The 12,566-nt window shown below is 30.5% G+C and overlaps 1 protein-coding gene across 1 annotated transcript in view; it reads left to right on the top strand.

Annotated features, from left to right (window-relative positions):
* The window catches only part of arr (low-density lipoprotein receptor-related protein 6), a 54,283-nt gene extending 41,996 nt beyond the window's left edge, over nt 1–12,287 (top strand). The window contains exons 10-18 of the mRNA XM_076495467.1: nt 796–1,085; nt 1,984–2,210; nt 3,347–3,531; nt 4,115–4,312; nt 4,475–4,597; nt 5,102–5,304; nt 5,906–6,111; nt 7,376–7,573; nt 8,377–12,287. Coding sequence (XP_076351582.1) covers nt 796–1,085; nt 1,984–2,210; nt 3,347–3,531; nt 4,115–4,312; nt 4,475–4,597; nt 5,102–5,304; nt 5,906–6,111; nt 7,376–7,573; nt 8,377–9,802 — 3,056 coding nt within the window. The 3' untranslated portion in view covers nt 9,803–12,287. The remainder of the gene's footprint in view (nt 1–795; nt 1,086–1,983; nt 2,211–3,346; nt 3,532–4,114; nt 4,313–4,474; nt 4,598–5,101; nt 5,305–5,905; nt 6,112–7,375; nt 7,574–8,376) is intronic.
* Nucleotides 12,288–12,566: the final 279 nt, after the last annotated feature.

Raw genomic sequence — 12,566 nt, 5'->3', positions numbered from 1 at the left:
ACCTTTCTTTTCATCCATGTTTGTGCATGAAAAACTCAGAATGTGGAAACATATGTCAGTGATAAGTGATACAAAAATTAAAAATAATTGTGTGTGACAATACTATACTGCACTGACTTCTTGAACAAGTTTTGAAAATTCTACTACACTTTTATCATTTGTGGTTATGTATAACATATGACAGTTAAGGATAGATGAAACTATTAATGATTTGTCTGTTCTGGTGATTTTACCAACATTTTAAACATCAGTAACTTATTTCCTAAACACAACAAATTAAAACTACAGTAGAAATTGGGTGTTCTTATAAACTGATGCATGTATATGTATAGAAAAACATTCAAACACGTTTAAAAGGTGGGTGATTTCTTATCAGAGGTTTCATTACAAACTTACTGTGTTAATAATTGTTGTGTCATTTCACTTGTAATTATGAATTTTCAAATAATCATCATGACTCTAACATTCTTAAAATACTGGTAGCCATGTCCATTTAAACAAATTACCAAAATCCAATTTCAAAAGATATTCAAATTGAGTATTTAATATGATTTTTTGGGTGCAGATATATATACAAATTATATAAGTATACATTACGATATAAAACTTTAGTAAGTTCTTTATGTAATAAAAAAAGCAGTTTAAATATGGAAAAGTTGAAAGATAAAATAAATGGGCCTTAAGCATTAGGAAGCATAATGACATAGAATGAGATTAGTTTTGAGTGCCACTCACCTTTTAAATTTTATGTTTCAGGTAAGGTATTTTTAATCTGTAAAGATATTTTCTTTCTAGGAACCAATGCATGTGCTATCAACATGGGTAATTGTAGTCACTTGTGCTTGAACCGACCAGGGAAAAGCTATGTGTGTGCCTGTCCAATGGGCTGGGAATTGAAATCTGACAATAAAACATGTAAAGTTCCCGAGGCATTTCTGTTATACTCCAGTCAGGTTGGTATTCGACGCATATCATTAGACACCTATAATGTGGAAATTGTTCCTGTGTCAAGTGCTGAAGAAATATATGCTCTTGATTCTGATATTGAAGAAAACCGTCTTTATTGGACTGATACAAAGCATAAGGTGTGTGTCTTAGGAATCACTAAAATGTTTGTGTAGTTTATTAATGATGTAGAGTTTTAAATTTTGATCTGTTGCTGCTAGCGAAACCCAAGGTTCAATGTTATAAATTTTAAATTGTGTGCAATCATTTAATGTTAAAAAAATATGCTTGAATTCACATACAAATGAAAAATCATGTCTAGTTAGATGGAATTGGAATTAGCATATTTTATGATCTTTGTAGATAAATGATTTTGATAGGGCCCTAGTGGTTATTGTGCCTGAGCTTGTGAATCCAAGGTTTTGTGTATAGGGCTGGAAAGTAATTCTTAGGCTCTTTAATCAGATACATTCAACTCATTGGTTTTTCTTGCATGAAACTTTGATGGTTGGAATAATTGGAAACTCCAGTTTGGAGTAGTTTATAATTTTTGTGATTCAAATCACTGTAATAATTACTCGTAGGTAATCCATTAATCTAGTTAGTTGCACAATTATAGTGGTGGAATTGCCAAACCTACTATGAAATCTTTAATATTTGGAAAATATTTAAAATCGTATTGTGCTATAAGAATACTCATTGAACAATAAAAACAGAACATTACCCAGAGAGCCTTCTTTGTTTGTCTTTACTCAAAACTCAAAAGTACTATTTACTGTTGTGTATATTTCTAAATTCTCAGTTGTAAGTATATTCACATTTATTTTTATATCCAGTTAGTGAGTGATGCACTTGTATTTATTGGATATCCATATTGTTTTGTAGTGTTTTTCTTTTATACATGCATAAAAAATTAAATTTTCGTGTGTAAAAGTTGCACATTTTTAAGTTAAAGTAAAATAAGGTTTCTGAGGACTTAAGGTTATCTTTATTCTTTCCATAATGTAATTAAACTTGTATAAATGTTGCTTCTTCCAGAGAATTAGTCGTGCTTTCATAAATGGTACCAATGTTGAGTACATTGTCACTACTGGATTAGAAGTACCAGATGGTATAGCAGTCGACTGGGTGGCCCATAATCTCTATTGGACTGATATGGGCTACGATCGTATAGAGGTTTCTCGACTTGATGGAACTTCACGGAAAGTTCTGATCTGGAAAGACCTTGATAATCCTCATTCAATTGCATTACATCCTGGAAAGGGGTAAAGTGTTTTTGTGTAATTACTTTGTGGTTTTTGATTTCAGAAAGTGTAAGTGAAACAGATTATTCTTTGTGAGTAAGATTCCAAATTTTCACACAGACCTGCAAAACAAATCATTTTCATGAAGTTGAAAAATTAAAAAAAAATGAGTAATTAATATATGAGGTGGGATAGTTTTTTTCTTAGAAATGTATATTTTATAAGCAGTGGCATATACCAAGGCTGAACCTAGTCGGGCACTTGAGTGAGTGAAGATGATTTGTCAAATTGTAATAAAAAAAACAATACTGGTTCGTTACAGTTGAGATGGTGAAAAATGTTCAGAGAGGTAAATATAAATGAACTGAAGTAATTGCTTATTGGTATATAGTGATGTTACGACTAACTATTCCTGTGTATAGCACAGGTAACCTGGCTTGTTCAAAAATACTGTTGTACTGATATAAGTATGTACAACTATTTTGATATTGTTTGGGTACAAAGTCAGTAGATTATGGACATGTGTACATAAAATGGAACTAGTTAAAAAGTACTTTCTGTAACATGAGCATACCTCAGTGATGACTGGTCATCTTTTGAAGACTGTTTTATATCACCAGATATAAAATAAGTGAGAAAACAGTATAGATATAAATAATAATCTGATCAGGAGATGGACAGGTAAATACAATTACTTTTAGGCTAACATTACGAAGCACGCAACATGGTGTTTTACATTAAAAATAAGTAAATAAAAAGAAGAGACCTATGGCTAAAGGTACTGTAGGACTGAATGGCTATGTATTAATTTAAAACATGAATGATTTAATCAACTGGTTTTGCTATTAGAATAAGAACTGAAGATTAACCAAATTTTAAAGAAATTGTTCAATGTAAGCTCTGCTGTCATATTAAAAATCAGTTGTTACTGATAACATAAGGGTTAGAAACAGGTATTTATTGAAAGGTGTTTTGTCAGAAGCTTTATTTCCTACATTTACATGATCCAAGTGTATTCAGAATAATAAATAGATCAGTACTTTTAATACACGAATAGCTACTTTTGAGTCACTCCTGTCAGGAATTAACAGAGAAACAGTAAAATATGTCCTGTAAAGGAAGTAAGTTAAGACTCAGTGTGTTTGTTTTTTTATTAGCCAAATGTATTGGAGTGTTTGGGGTAAAGACCCAAAAATTGAACTAGCTGCAATGGATGGAAGTAAAAGAAAGATGCTTATTGGTAAAGTAGGACGTGCCAAAGGATTAACAGTTGATTACGAACAAGAGAAGCTCTACTGGGTTGATATTGACCGGCATGTCATTGAGTATTCTGACTTGGAGGGTAAGTGTTGTTAGTGATAAATTTTGATCACTGAATCCATTTTACGTTGTTCAGTTAAAAAAAAGCAACTCAATATAGTAATAGCTTGGTGTGCAGTTTTGTTTCCTAGCATTATGTTTAAGTTGCATGAAAAATATATTGATTTATGCAAATTTAGTTCTATTGTATAGTGACAAATTTCTGAAGATGTTTATAATATATACATAAATGAAATTGTAAAATTTGCACACCATCAAAACATTATTTATGTGCAAACCATTTAGGATACTGTAGCAACTTTTATGTCAAAAGGCAGTGGTAACAGATTGCTCTCAGTTGTTCATTTGGTTTTGTCAACAATACTCGTGTTCAACACATTCTTAGACTTCTCTACTTTTATTATTATTTGGGTAACAAATTAATATCTATCCTTTATTAACCATCCCATAAATGCTTATATTATAAATAATTTAAACATGTGGAGCAAGAAGGAACAGTTTCAATACAGTCCATTCCTTAATAATGCCCTTTTGATTGGTTTCTTAAAATGTCTGTTCAGTGTTTCTAGATGTATAGTGTTACTACAGTGAAGTTTATGTTACAGGAAATGAAAGAAAGCAGTTTGAAGTATCTGGTTCCCCATTTTTACTTACTCAGTATGGAGACTACATATACTGGAATGACAACAGCAAAAAAACTATACAGAGAGTTTCTAAAAGTGATGGTGGAAATCATTCACTCATACATAGTTCAATGGATGATATATACAGTATGCTTGCGTTCCACGCCTCAAGACACTCTGGTAATTACTGAAGACTACAGAATCTCATGTTAATTTTCTTTTTGGAACATTAAAATTACGTTGATGTTGTGATTTTCAAAATTCTTTACTTGCATATAATATATATGTGTGTATATATATATTAATATGCATCTAACCTGTTAACTTGTTCTTCTTTTTTAGGTTGGAACCCATGTTCTGGTAATGGAGGATGTTCACACCTCTGTCTGGCACTTTCTCGCTCAAACAAAACATGTGCTTGTCCTACACATTTTTTGCTAGATAATGAAAGTGGAAAATGCAATGGTAAAAACAGTTTTAAAATTTTGATTAAAACCATTTAACATTTGGGATGTCTTAATGTTATGAACTTAACCATGAAAATATGGTGACATTCCTGTCCTGAAGCTGTTACATTATGATTTGAATTAAAGTATAAAAAAAGTTGTATTTTATTTGTAATGTTTGTAAATATTTGTAAAGAATTAATTTCATGCACACAAATGTTCTTGGTTAAAAATAATAGTAGGATGCAGAAAATGTAATCTTCAAGCTGATACAATTTTTTAAAACTCTAAAATAATTCTTTTACATTATTTTACATTTAACCTGCATAAAGTAAATTAAAGCAAAAAGGATGTTTGGAACAACATTTAAAAATGTTTTTGTTGTTTTTTTTAATTAATAAGATTTAATTAGTACTTTTTTTCTTGGAACTTTTTAAATGTTCTTGTATTTCAGGGAATAACATTTTTCTCAGATCAGACATGTGTTTGTTGACTAAAAAAATTTTTTGGTGTACATTTCCAGCTCCTAGAAAGTTTCTGCTCTATAGTCAGAAGTCTTGCATCAGTCGAATAGTTATAGATAGTGAAGAATCTCCAGATACCATCCTTACAATTAATGATCAGAGAAATATAAAGGCTGTTAGTTATGATCCTGTTGAAGAAGTTGTTTATTGGATCGATGGCCGATCACAAACTGTCAAACGTGGATTTGAAAATGGAACTATGGTAAATTATGAACCTTTATTTGAAAAATATTCTGTTTAGGCATATGTACTAATTTAGGAAACATGTGGATTGGTAAACTCTTAGTGAGTATGAATGTCTACATAAATGTCATGTTAACTTCTGTTAGTGAATGTTATGTTATTTTCTGAATGAGTGTTTTTCATTATCATTAAATTTCTTACAGGAATGTGCCTTACATCATAATATTTCATTGAAAATGTTTCACAACAGGCTGTTTTATGACTTTCATATCTTTGATCATTTAGATGACAAAGCTATATACAATAATTTATATGCTGAAAGTTTAAGTTACTGTGAACAGACTGTAGCAAGCAAAGAAACAAAATTTCTTATTCAAACTTTTTTAAGGTGTTTTTTTAATCCATATTTAAAAAATAAAAATAAAAAAAAACTTGTAAGTTTATTTTATGCAGAAATTCTGTTTGTATTTTGTTACACAGAGAATTCCTGAAATACATCTAAAATGTTTTTCACTTGTCTTTCAAGATTATTCTGAAAATTATCTTTTAGCTAAGACTCATCCTAGGTTTACAATCCTTTTTTCCTCGTGATTGTTAGTGATTAGTTGTGATACTTATAGATTTCAACTGTAGTGGCATACTCGAAGAACTCCCTTTGTCCAGATGATATGGTTATTGATCCATATTCTCGATTACTGTACTTGAGCTGCACTGAGAAAAACATGAGTAGTATCAATGTGACACGTTTAGATGGTACGCCAGTTGGGGTCTTGATTGCAGGAGAAAACCAGAAACCTCGTACTTTAGCCCTTCATTTTACTAGAGGGTGAGTGCAATGTAAAAGATAGAAATTTTCTGTGATTATCAAGGGTTACTATTGCTTAAGGTGAAATTTTTGTTAGGTCTAGTTGAAATAAGTTTGGAGTAGTTTATAATTTTCATGATTCAAATCACTGCAATAATTACTCGTAGGTAATCCATTAATCTAGTTAATTGTACAATGAAATTTTTGTTAGGTCTAGTTGAAATAAGTTAAATAACATTCTACTTTTTCTTGCATGTTTGAATGATGTAAATTTATACTGAACAATTTGCCACCCAGTTCTCAGAATCTATAAAGACATGGTTTTTATGTAATAAACTCAGAACTGTTTTAAGTATGTCTAATTATATTTATATGAATAACAAATAGAAAGTTTTGTATATTTTTTTTGCTTCTGATAATAATAGCCATGGATCCTTTAAGTTTAACATTTAAAGATTACTTGAATAAGCGAAGGTAGACTCAAATACAATGTTTCAGCTTACACCACATTGTGACAAAAGAATTTTGTCAGTGCACACGGTATAATAAACTCTAGTGTCGAACCTAAGAAAAACAAGGTTTGTGATTATAATAAAAAATGGTGCTCCTTCCAACTTCATAATAATTGGCTTAAAACTGAAACACATAATGAAGGCAGATAAAGTTATATCAAACAAAAATTCTTGTTTGTGAAATTAACTAAATATCTGTAAAAGCCATTTGATCTGATGTGTAGAACTGTTACTGTTACATTTTTTGTTAGGCTGTGTAAGGATAGGATATACAGAACTCTGTAAACCATTAAATTTTCTCAAAAATACTGAAACTTATGATTTTAATTGAAATTAATAAGAAACACTATTTAATAGTGACAGACGTTCCTTAATATATAATATTGCTGTATTTATTTGAGGTTCAGTGAACAAGTAAGGTTAATATATGAATTATGTGTGTGTGTTAGACAGTTTTGTATAATTTTTGGTGCACAAAGTAAAAGTTTTTTTTATTTTATTTTAAATGTTTAAGGGAGAACAGCTTTAAAGCAAAGAAAGGTACATGGGATACCTGTTTTGTGTGTGGGAAAATTAGGAAATGTGAAACTGAATCTGAGATAGTTCTGATAACGAATTTTAACACTAACTATCAGTTTTCGTTTGTATACTGAAATGCGAGGTTGTAATTTCAGTCTCAGTGTGAGGTATTTTGCTTCTTAGAGGCTTCTGTTTCATGTTTTAAGCCTTGTACTCTGAGGTTGACTGACTTGTTTCCATTTCGTTCAATGTAGCTTATTATATTGGATAAACATTGTAAGTTCACCTCGAATTGAGAGAGCCAGGATGGATGGTCTTGAATCTGTTACTGTCATCAAGGAGGGTTTGCAAAATCCTGAGGCCATAACTGTTGATAGTGATAAGGACATATTGTTCTGGTCTGATTTTGGAACAAATAAAATAGAATCATCTGATATAGATGGTGGACATAGGTAAGTCTGGGATTTAATTTCCATCAGTTAAATTCTAAAGTATTTCTCTAGAAATTTAAAATACCCTTTTAAAGTTTAGTATTTTTTGTTTTTTGAATATGATGACTTGATGTAAAACATAAAACGCGATATTGTATTTTATGTTCCATTGAGTAGGAAAATGTTATTTATCATATTTTCACATTTAGCATCACAGCAATAATTTGTTTCAATAATTAATAAACAAAGTCTTGTAAAATATCAATTGACATGGCATACACAGAATTTAACCACAAGTTGCATGAGCTAATATGTTGCCTCGCGTACAGTTTGGCTTCACGTTTAACGTGTATGTATGGTTTATAGCAAATTTCTAACTATTTGACAGTGTTATAATGCCATTTAGTAAAATTAAACATAACAGAAACCTAGCACAGACAAGTTTGAAGAAAAGGGCAATTAAAATTCAAGGAACATGCACATGGGTTGAACTGATTGTTATAATAAAGTGATTTGCACTTTTACTACCATATCACTAATAAAGACATATAAACCAAAAAGTATGATAAACGTTTCTTAGTTTCTTAGCATCATTTGCTATCTTTGTCACCAATAGTTCACCTTTTTGATCAATTTAAAGTGCTTCCAAAAAAATTGTACAGCTACTAATTTTAAAGTACAAAATAGCTGATATTATATAGTGTTGTTTTTTCAATCTGTCCTTTTACTTTCACTAAGAAAATTTTCATTACATGAATCTTGTTAACAGACAACTTGTAGTTTTATCCTGGTTTATGAACACTTAATTTTCTATCCTTTTATAGAAAGATTCTACGGCACGACAGCAAGATGAAGCCATTATCACTTGCTGTTTACAAAGAATATCTGTACTGGATTGACAGTAAACATGGAACCCTTCAAAGATTCAACAAATTAACAGGTGAAGACTTTAAACAAGTACTGGCTCGAAAAAACCATTTGACAGATTTAATATCAGTATTTCCTTTTAAACACTTTGAGAAGCATTCATGTATTAATGGTAATGGGGGCTGTTCTCATCTGTGTTTGTTTGGAAATAATGGAGAAAAACGTTGTGCTTGTCCCAAAAACCTTATTCTTGGCAAGGATGGCAAATCATGTATAAATCCTCCATGCCCTTCGAATAAATTTTCATGCTCTAATGGAAAGAATTGTATTCCCATAGAGTGGCGGTGTGATGGATCTTCAGAGTGTGATGATGGATCAGATGAAAGTAATTGTCCAGAGTGTAATGCACAAGAGTTTACATGTAAGGATGGACACTGCATTGCGTGGGACCATGTATGTGATGGTATACCTCAGTGTTCAAATGGAATTGATGAGAAGTGTTGCAAAGATAGCTTTTTATGCCGTGAAAGTGTACTAGGAGTGTATGACTGTATTCAGAGTTTTCATTTGTGTGACGGTGTACCTAATTGTCCTGATGGTTCAGATGAAGCAGAAAGTCAGTGCAAGAACAGTTATCATCCTCAAGTTCAAGTAGATTATTACTTGATGGAGATGAACAAAACAAATTACACAATTGGAATTGTTATTGCTGTTGTAGTAGTTTTACTTATTGGTGTTCTTGCTTACATTTGTAAAAAGAAAACACAAGGTTTTGATGAAAGTGAGGAAAGGGTAGATGTGGCAGTGACGTACAAAGTTCTGAACCAGCAACAAACATCTCTGTTAAACAGAAAAAATCTTCCTTCAGGTGTTATTGTTCCAACTCAAAGAAACTCGGCGTGTCCAGGACGAAGTGTTTGTCGGTCAGAACTAGAGAGCACTAATAGCCCCTTGTATGACCGAAACCACGTCACGGGAGCTTCATCGAGTAGTTCGAGCACAACTCCTTACCCTCAAGAAACTAGGAATCCCCCTCCAAGTCCAGTCACCGTTCATTCTCAGTGTACATATGACTGCTGTTGTTCATCCAGTGTTTCATTATCTCGCAAGTCCCATCCTTATTATCATGAAAGAAGTTGTTTTTCTCCGTCTTCGTCTTTCGTCACTGATGTGTGTGGTAATGAGAGTGAACCTTACCCTTACAGGCAGAGACATTACAATTCACGAGTTGAATTGTCTTATGACTCTGACACTTGTCATCTACCAAAGACGAAAAACCATTACATAATGTACAGTTCTGACAGCTGTCCACCAACAGAAAGAAGTTATTGTAGTTTCTACATCCCACCACCACCCTCACCAGTACCAGAGTCAGACTGCTAGAATTGGGACACTTGTAGTTGTGGGTTTGCTTTTTGAGAAAAATATTTAAACTCTGAGGAGGAACAGAAATTAATAGCTATTTATCTATCCATCTTTATATACAGATATAGATTTAGTTTTTCAGTCATGCTTCACATATCAAAAAGTAGATTTCAGAGAAATGAAACATTTTATTTTTGTCAATTTCATGCAGAATTATTATAATACTTTGAAATTTAATATTACAAGCATTTGTAACTTCTGTTTTTTTAATTTTTTTTTTTACTGAAGTGAAAAAATATTCTGTGATTTTTTTTTCAGTTAGAATGGAAAAATATCTGAAGCATTAGGATGACACTATTGTAACATTTTAAATTAGTATACAGAAATTATAAAGGTGACACTACTTTAGTTTTTTTAGTGAAGTTCATCTTGTTGTATACGTGTTGTGACACTGCCGGAATGTTTTAAATTCATCTGCCAAAACCAAAATTCCAACACATTCTCAAGTTTTTATATGCTAAATGTTTTTATATTAACAGTTTTGTTAGTGGTTTTTATCATAATTTTTTTAATAAACCTCAGTGGAAATCATGATAATAGTAGCTTGTAAATAGTTTAATGATAGAAGAGTCTGTTAAGTGTGTTTAAAGAAGGTTAGTTGATCAAGGAGTTTGCTATGCCTTTGTACATTTTTCACTATATGTCTTTGTAAGTATGTTCATAAAAATCCATACTTATAAATCGATTTTCAAATATGAAGTATCACTGGGAAACATTTTTTTCTTTAACTGAGTAGATTTATAGAACCTTTTATAATATTTTATACAGTTTGGGGACCATATATTTCTTTCATAAATTAATTATTACATAACTATTACAAGCAGTTTTATGTAACATGTTTGAGTTCAGTTTCAATATATTTTTAATATTGTTTTGGATGTTATTGCTTTTTATTCTTGTTGGTTTGGTTTTATTTTTAGAATTTTAAAATAAGAACCATATTGGAATGGCTCGGTTTTATCAAAAAACAATTCAGTAAACATGTGACAAATATTTCAATAAATTCTAGAAAAAAGCTTCATAAAATATTACAATGAGTAAAGTTTTTGTAACTTATTAAGTTTAATGCTGCTCTGGTGTGTTTTAATCCACCACTGTTTTGTACTTATAATTTTATCCTGTAATAGAATAGACATTATTCAAAATCTTCTGTAATTTATTTACTGTCACAGAATTTTTTCTGCAATTTCTCCTGATTTCAAATATAATGTTTTCCAGTTTGTTGAGCCACATAATTTTGGTTTTAATTTTTGTCAATACATCAGTTTATCAATATTTTTTTTGAAACATTGAAATACTTTGCTTTTGCTTTGGTTAAGGTTATTACAGAAAGGCTTTATAATACAGAATCCTGTGAGGTGTACTTAGTGTAAGTTAAGGTTCTGTCTCGTGTGATTGCATTTTAATGTATTAATATGTGGATTGTATTGATAGTTTTTTAAGTATTACTTTTTGCCAGAAATATTTTGAAGTGTTAAATGCAAGGTGCTTCAAGTTGTTTACATATTCTACTCGGAATGCAAGGCCAGTTCAGAGAAATTATAGAACTAATTATCGGTATGATTTTACTAAAAATATGTTTTGCTAATTTAGAAATGCCAAATTATTAAATTTCATCTATAATGTTCTGTGATTTGGTTTTTATTAATTCGTTGACTAATTAGTATAGCAACTGCTCTGAAATTCAAGTTCAGTGTCATTCTGGAGATTTAGCACTGGTGTACCTTTTATATCTATTATAATATTCAAAAATAGTGTTTTGTTTTTTGGTTAACTTTCCATCTGAAATATATATAACTGCAATACACACAAAACGTTTTAATATCTGAAGTATCATGCCAAATTCTGCTCATTTTCTTATGTGTAAAGAACATGCCAATTTGATAAGTTTTGAATTCTGTGAAATATTGTTATTAGTACATACTTTAAGAAAAGGTTTTTATAGTAATTTTTTGTACAGGTTATAACATACAATAAAGCTTTTTTTTTCTTTTTAATTTAGCATAACCTTTTTATGGTTTAGTTCCTCATACTTGAACAAAAAAATATTAAAGATAATTTTTTATATCTTAGCATTTCAGTGTCCCAGTTGTTAATTTCAAAAAAAAGGCTTTCATTGTCCTGCAAGTTATGTGGTGATTAATTTACTATGTGTGTGCATACCTAGGTACACAAGTACAAATCATAATACTATATGAAAAAAATGTACATACATATATATATATATATATATATACATCCACACTGAGTTTCTGTGCCAAATCTTTTGGGTAGCATTTATATTGAATACGTAAATTTCCAGCATTAAATTTTAATGTACCTGTATTTGAAATTTAGGTTAAAAATATTTTACTGTCTTTATTTTTCTCATGCTCCTTGTTGTTATGTATATAATTCTGTAATTGTATTTGTAAGTATGTTTAATAAATCAATTCTTCGATAAGTAATGTAGTCATAAATTTAGTTTTAGTAATGCTTGGTCCACAATAATACATTTTTATGTTGTTTTTTCACAAGAAAAATATAGTTAAAATATTTTGACTTTGATGTTTTACGTTTTTGAGAACCGCAATTGAAATTCAAATATAACACAAGGATTACATTTTTGATACATTAGTAAGTAGATTTGAGAGAAAAGATATTTCCAGAAATAGAAAATGATAAATGTCAAAGCAAAAATGTATCTCGGGACGACTGGTATGGGTATTGACACTTTTACTAA

The sequence above is a fragment of the Tachypleus tridentatus genome, chromosome 3 (assembly GCF_004210375.1).
Source record: "Tachypleus tridentatus isolate NWPU-2018 chromosome 3, ASM421037v1, whole genome shotgun sequence".
Classification (NCBI taxonomy): Eukaryota; Metazoa; Arthropoda; class Merostomata; order Xiphosura; family Limulidae; genus Tachypleus; species Tachypleus tridentatus.
Note: the sequence above shows the minus strand (reverse complement) of the source record. Positions and strands in the feature narration are given on the sequence as shown.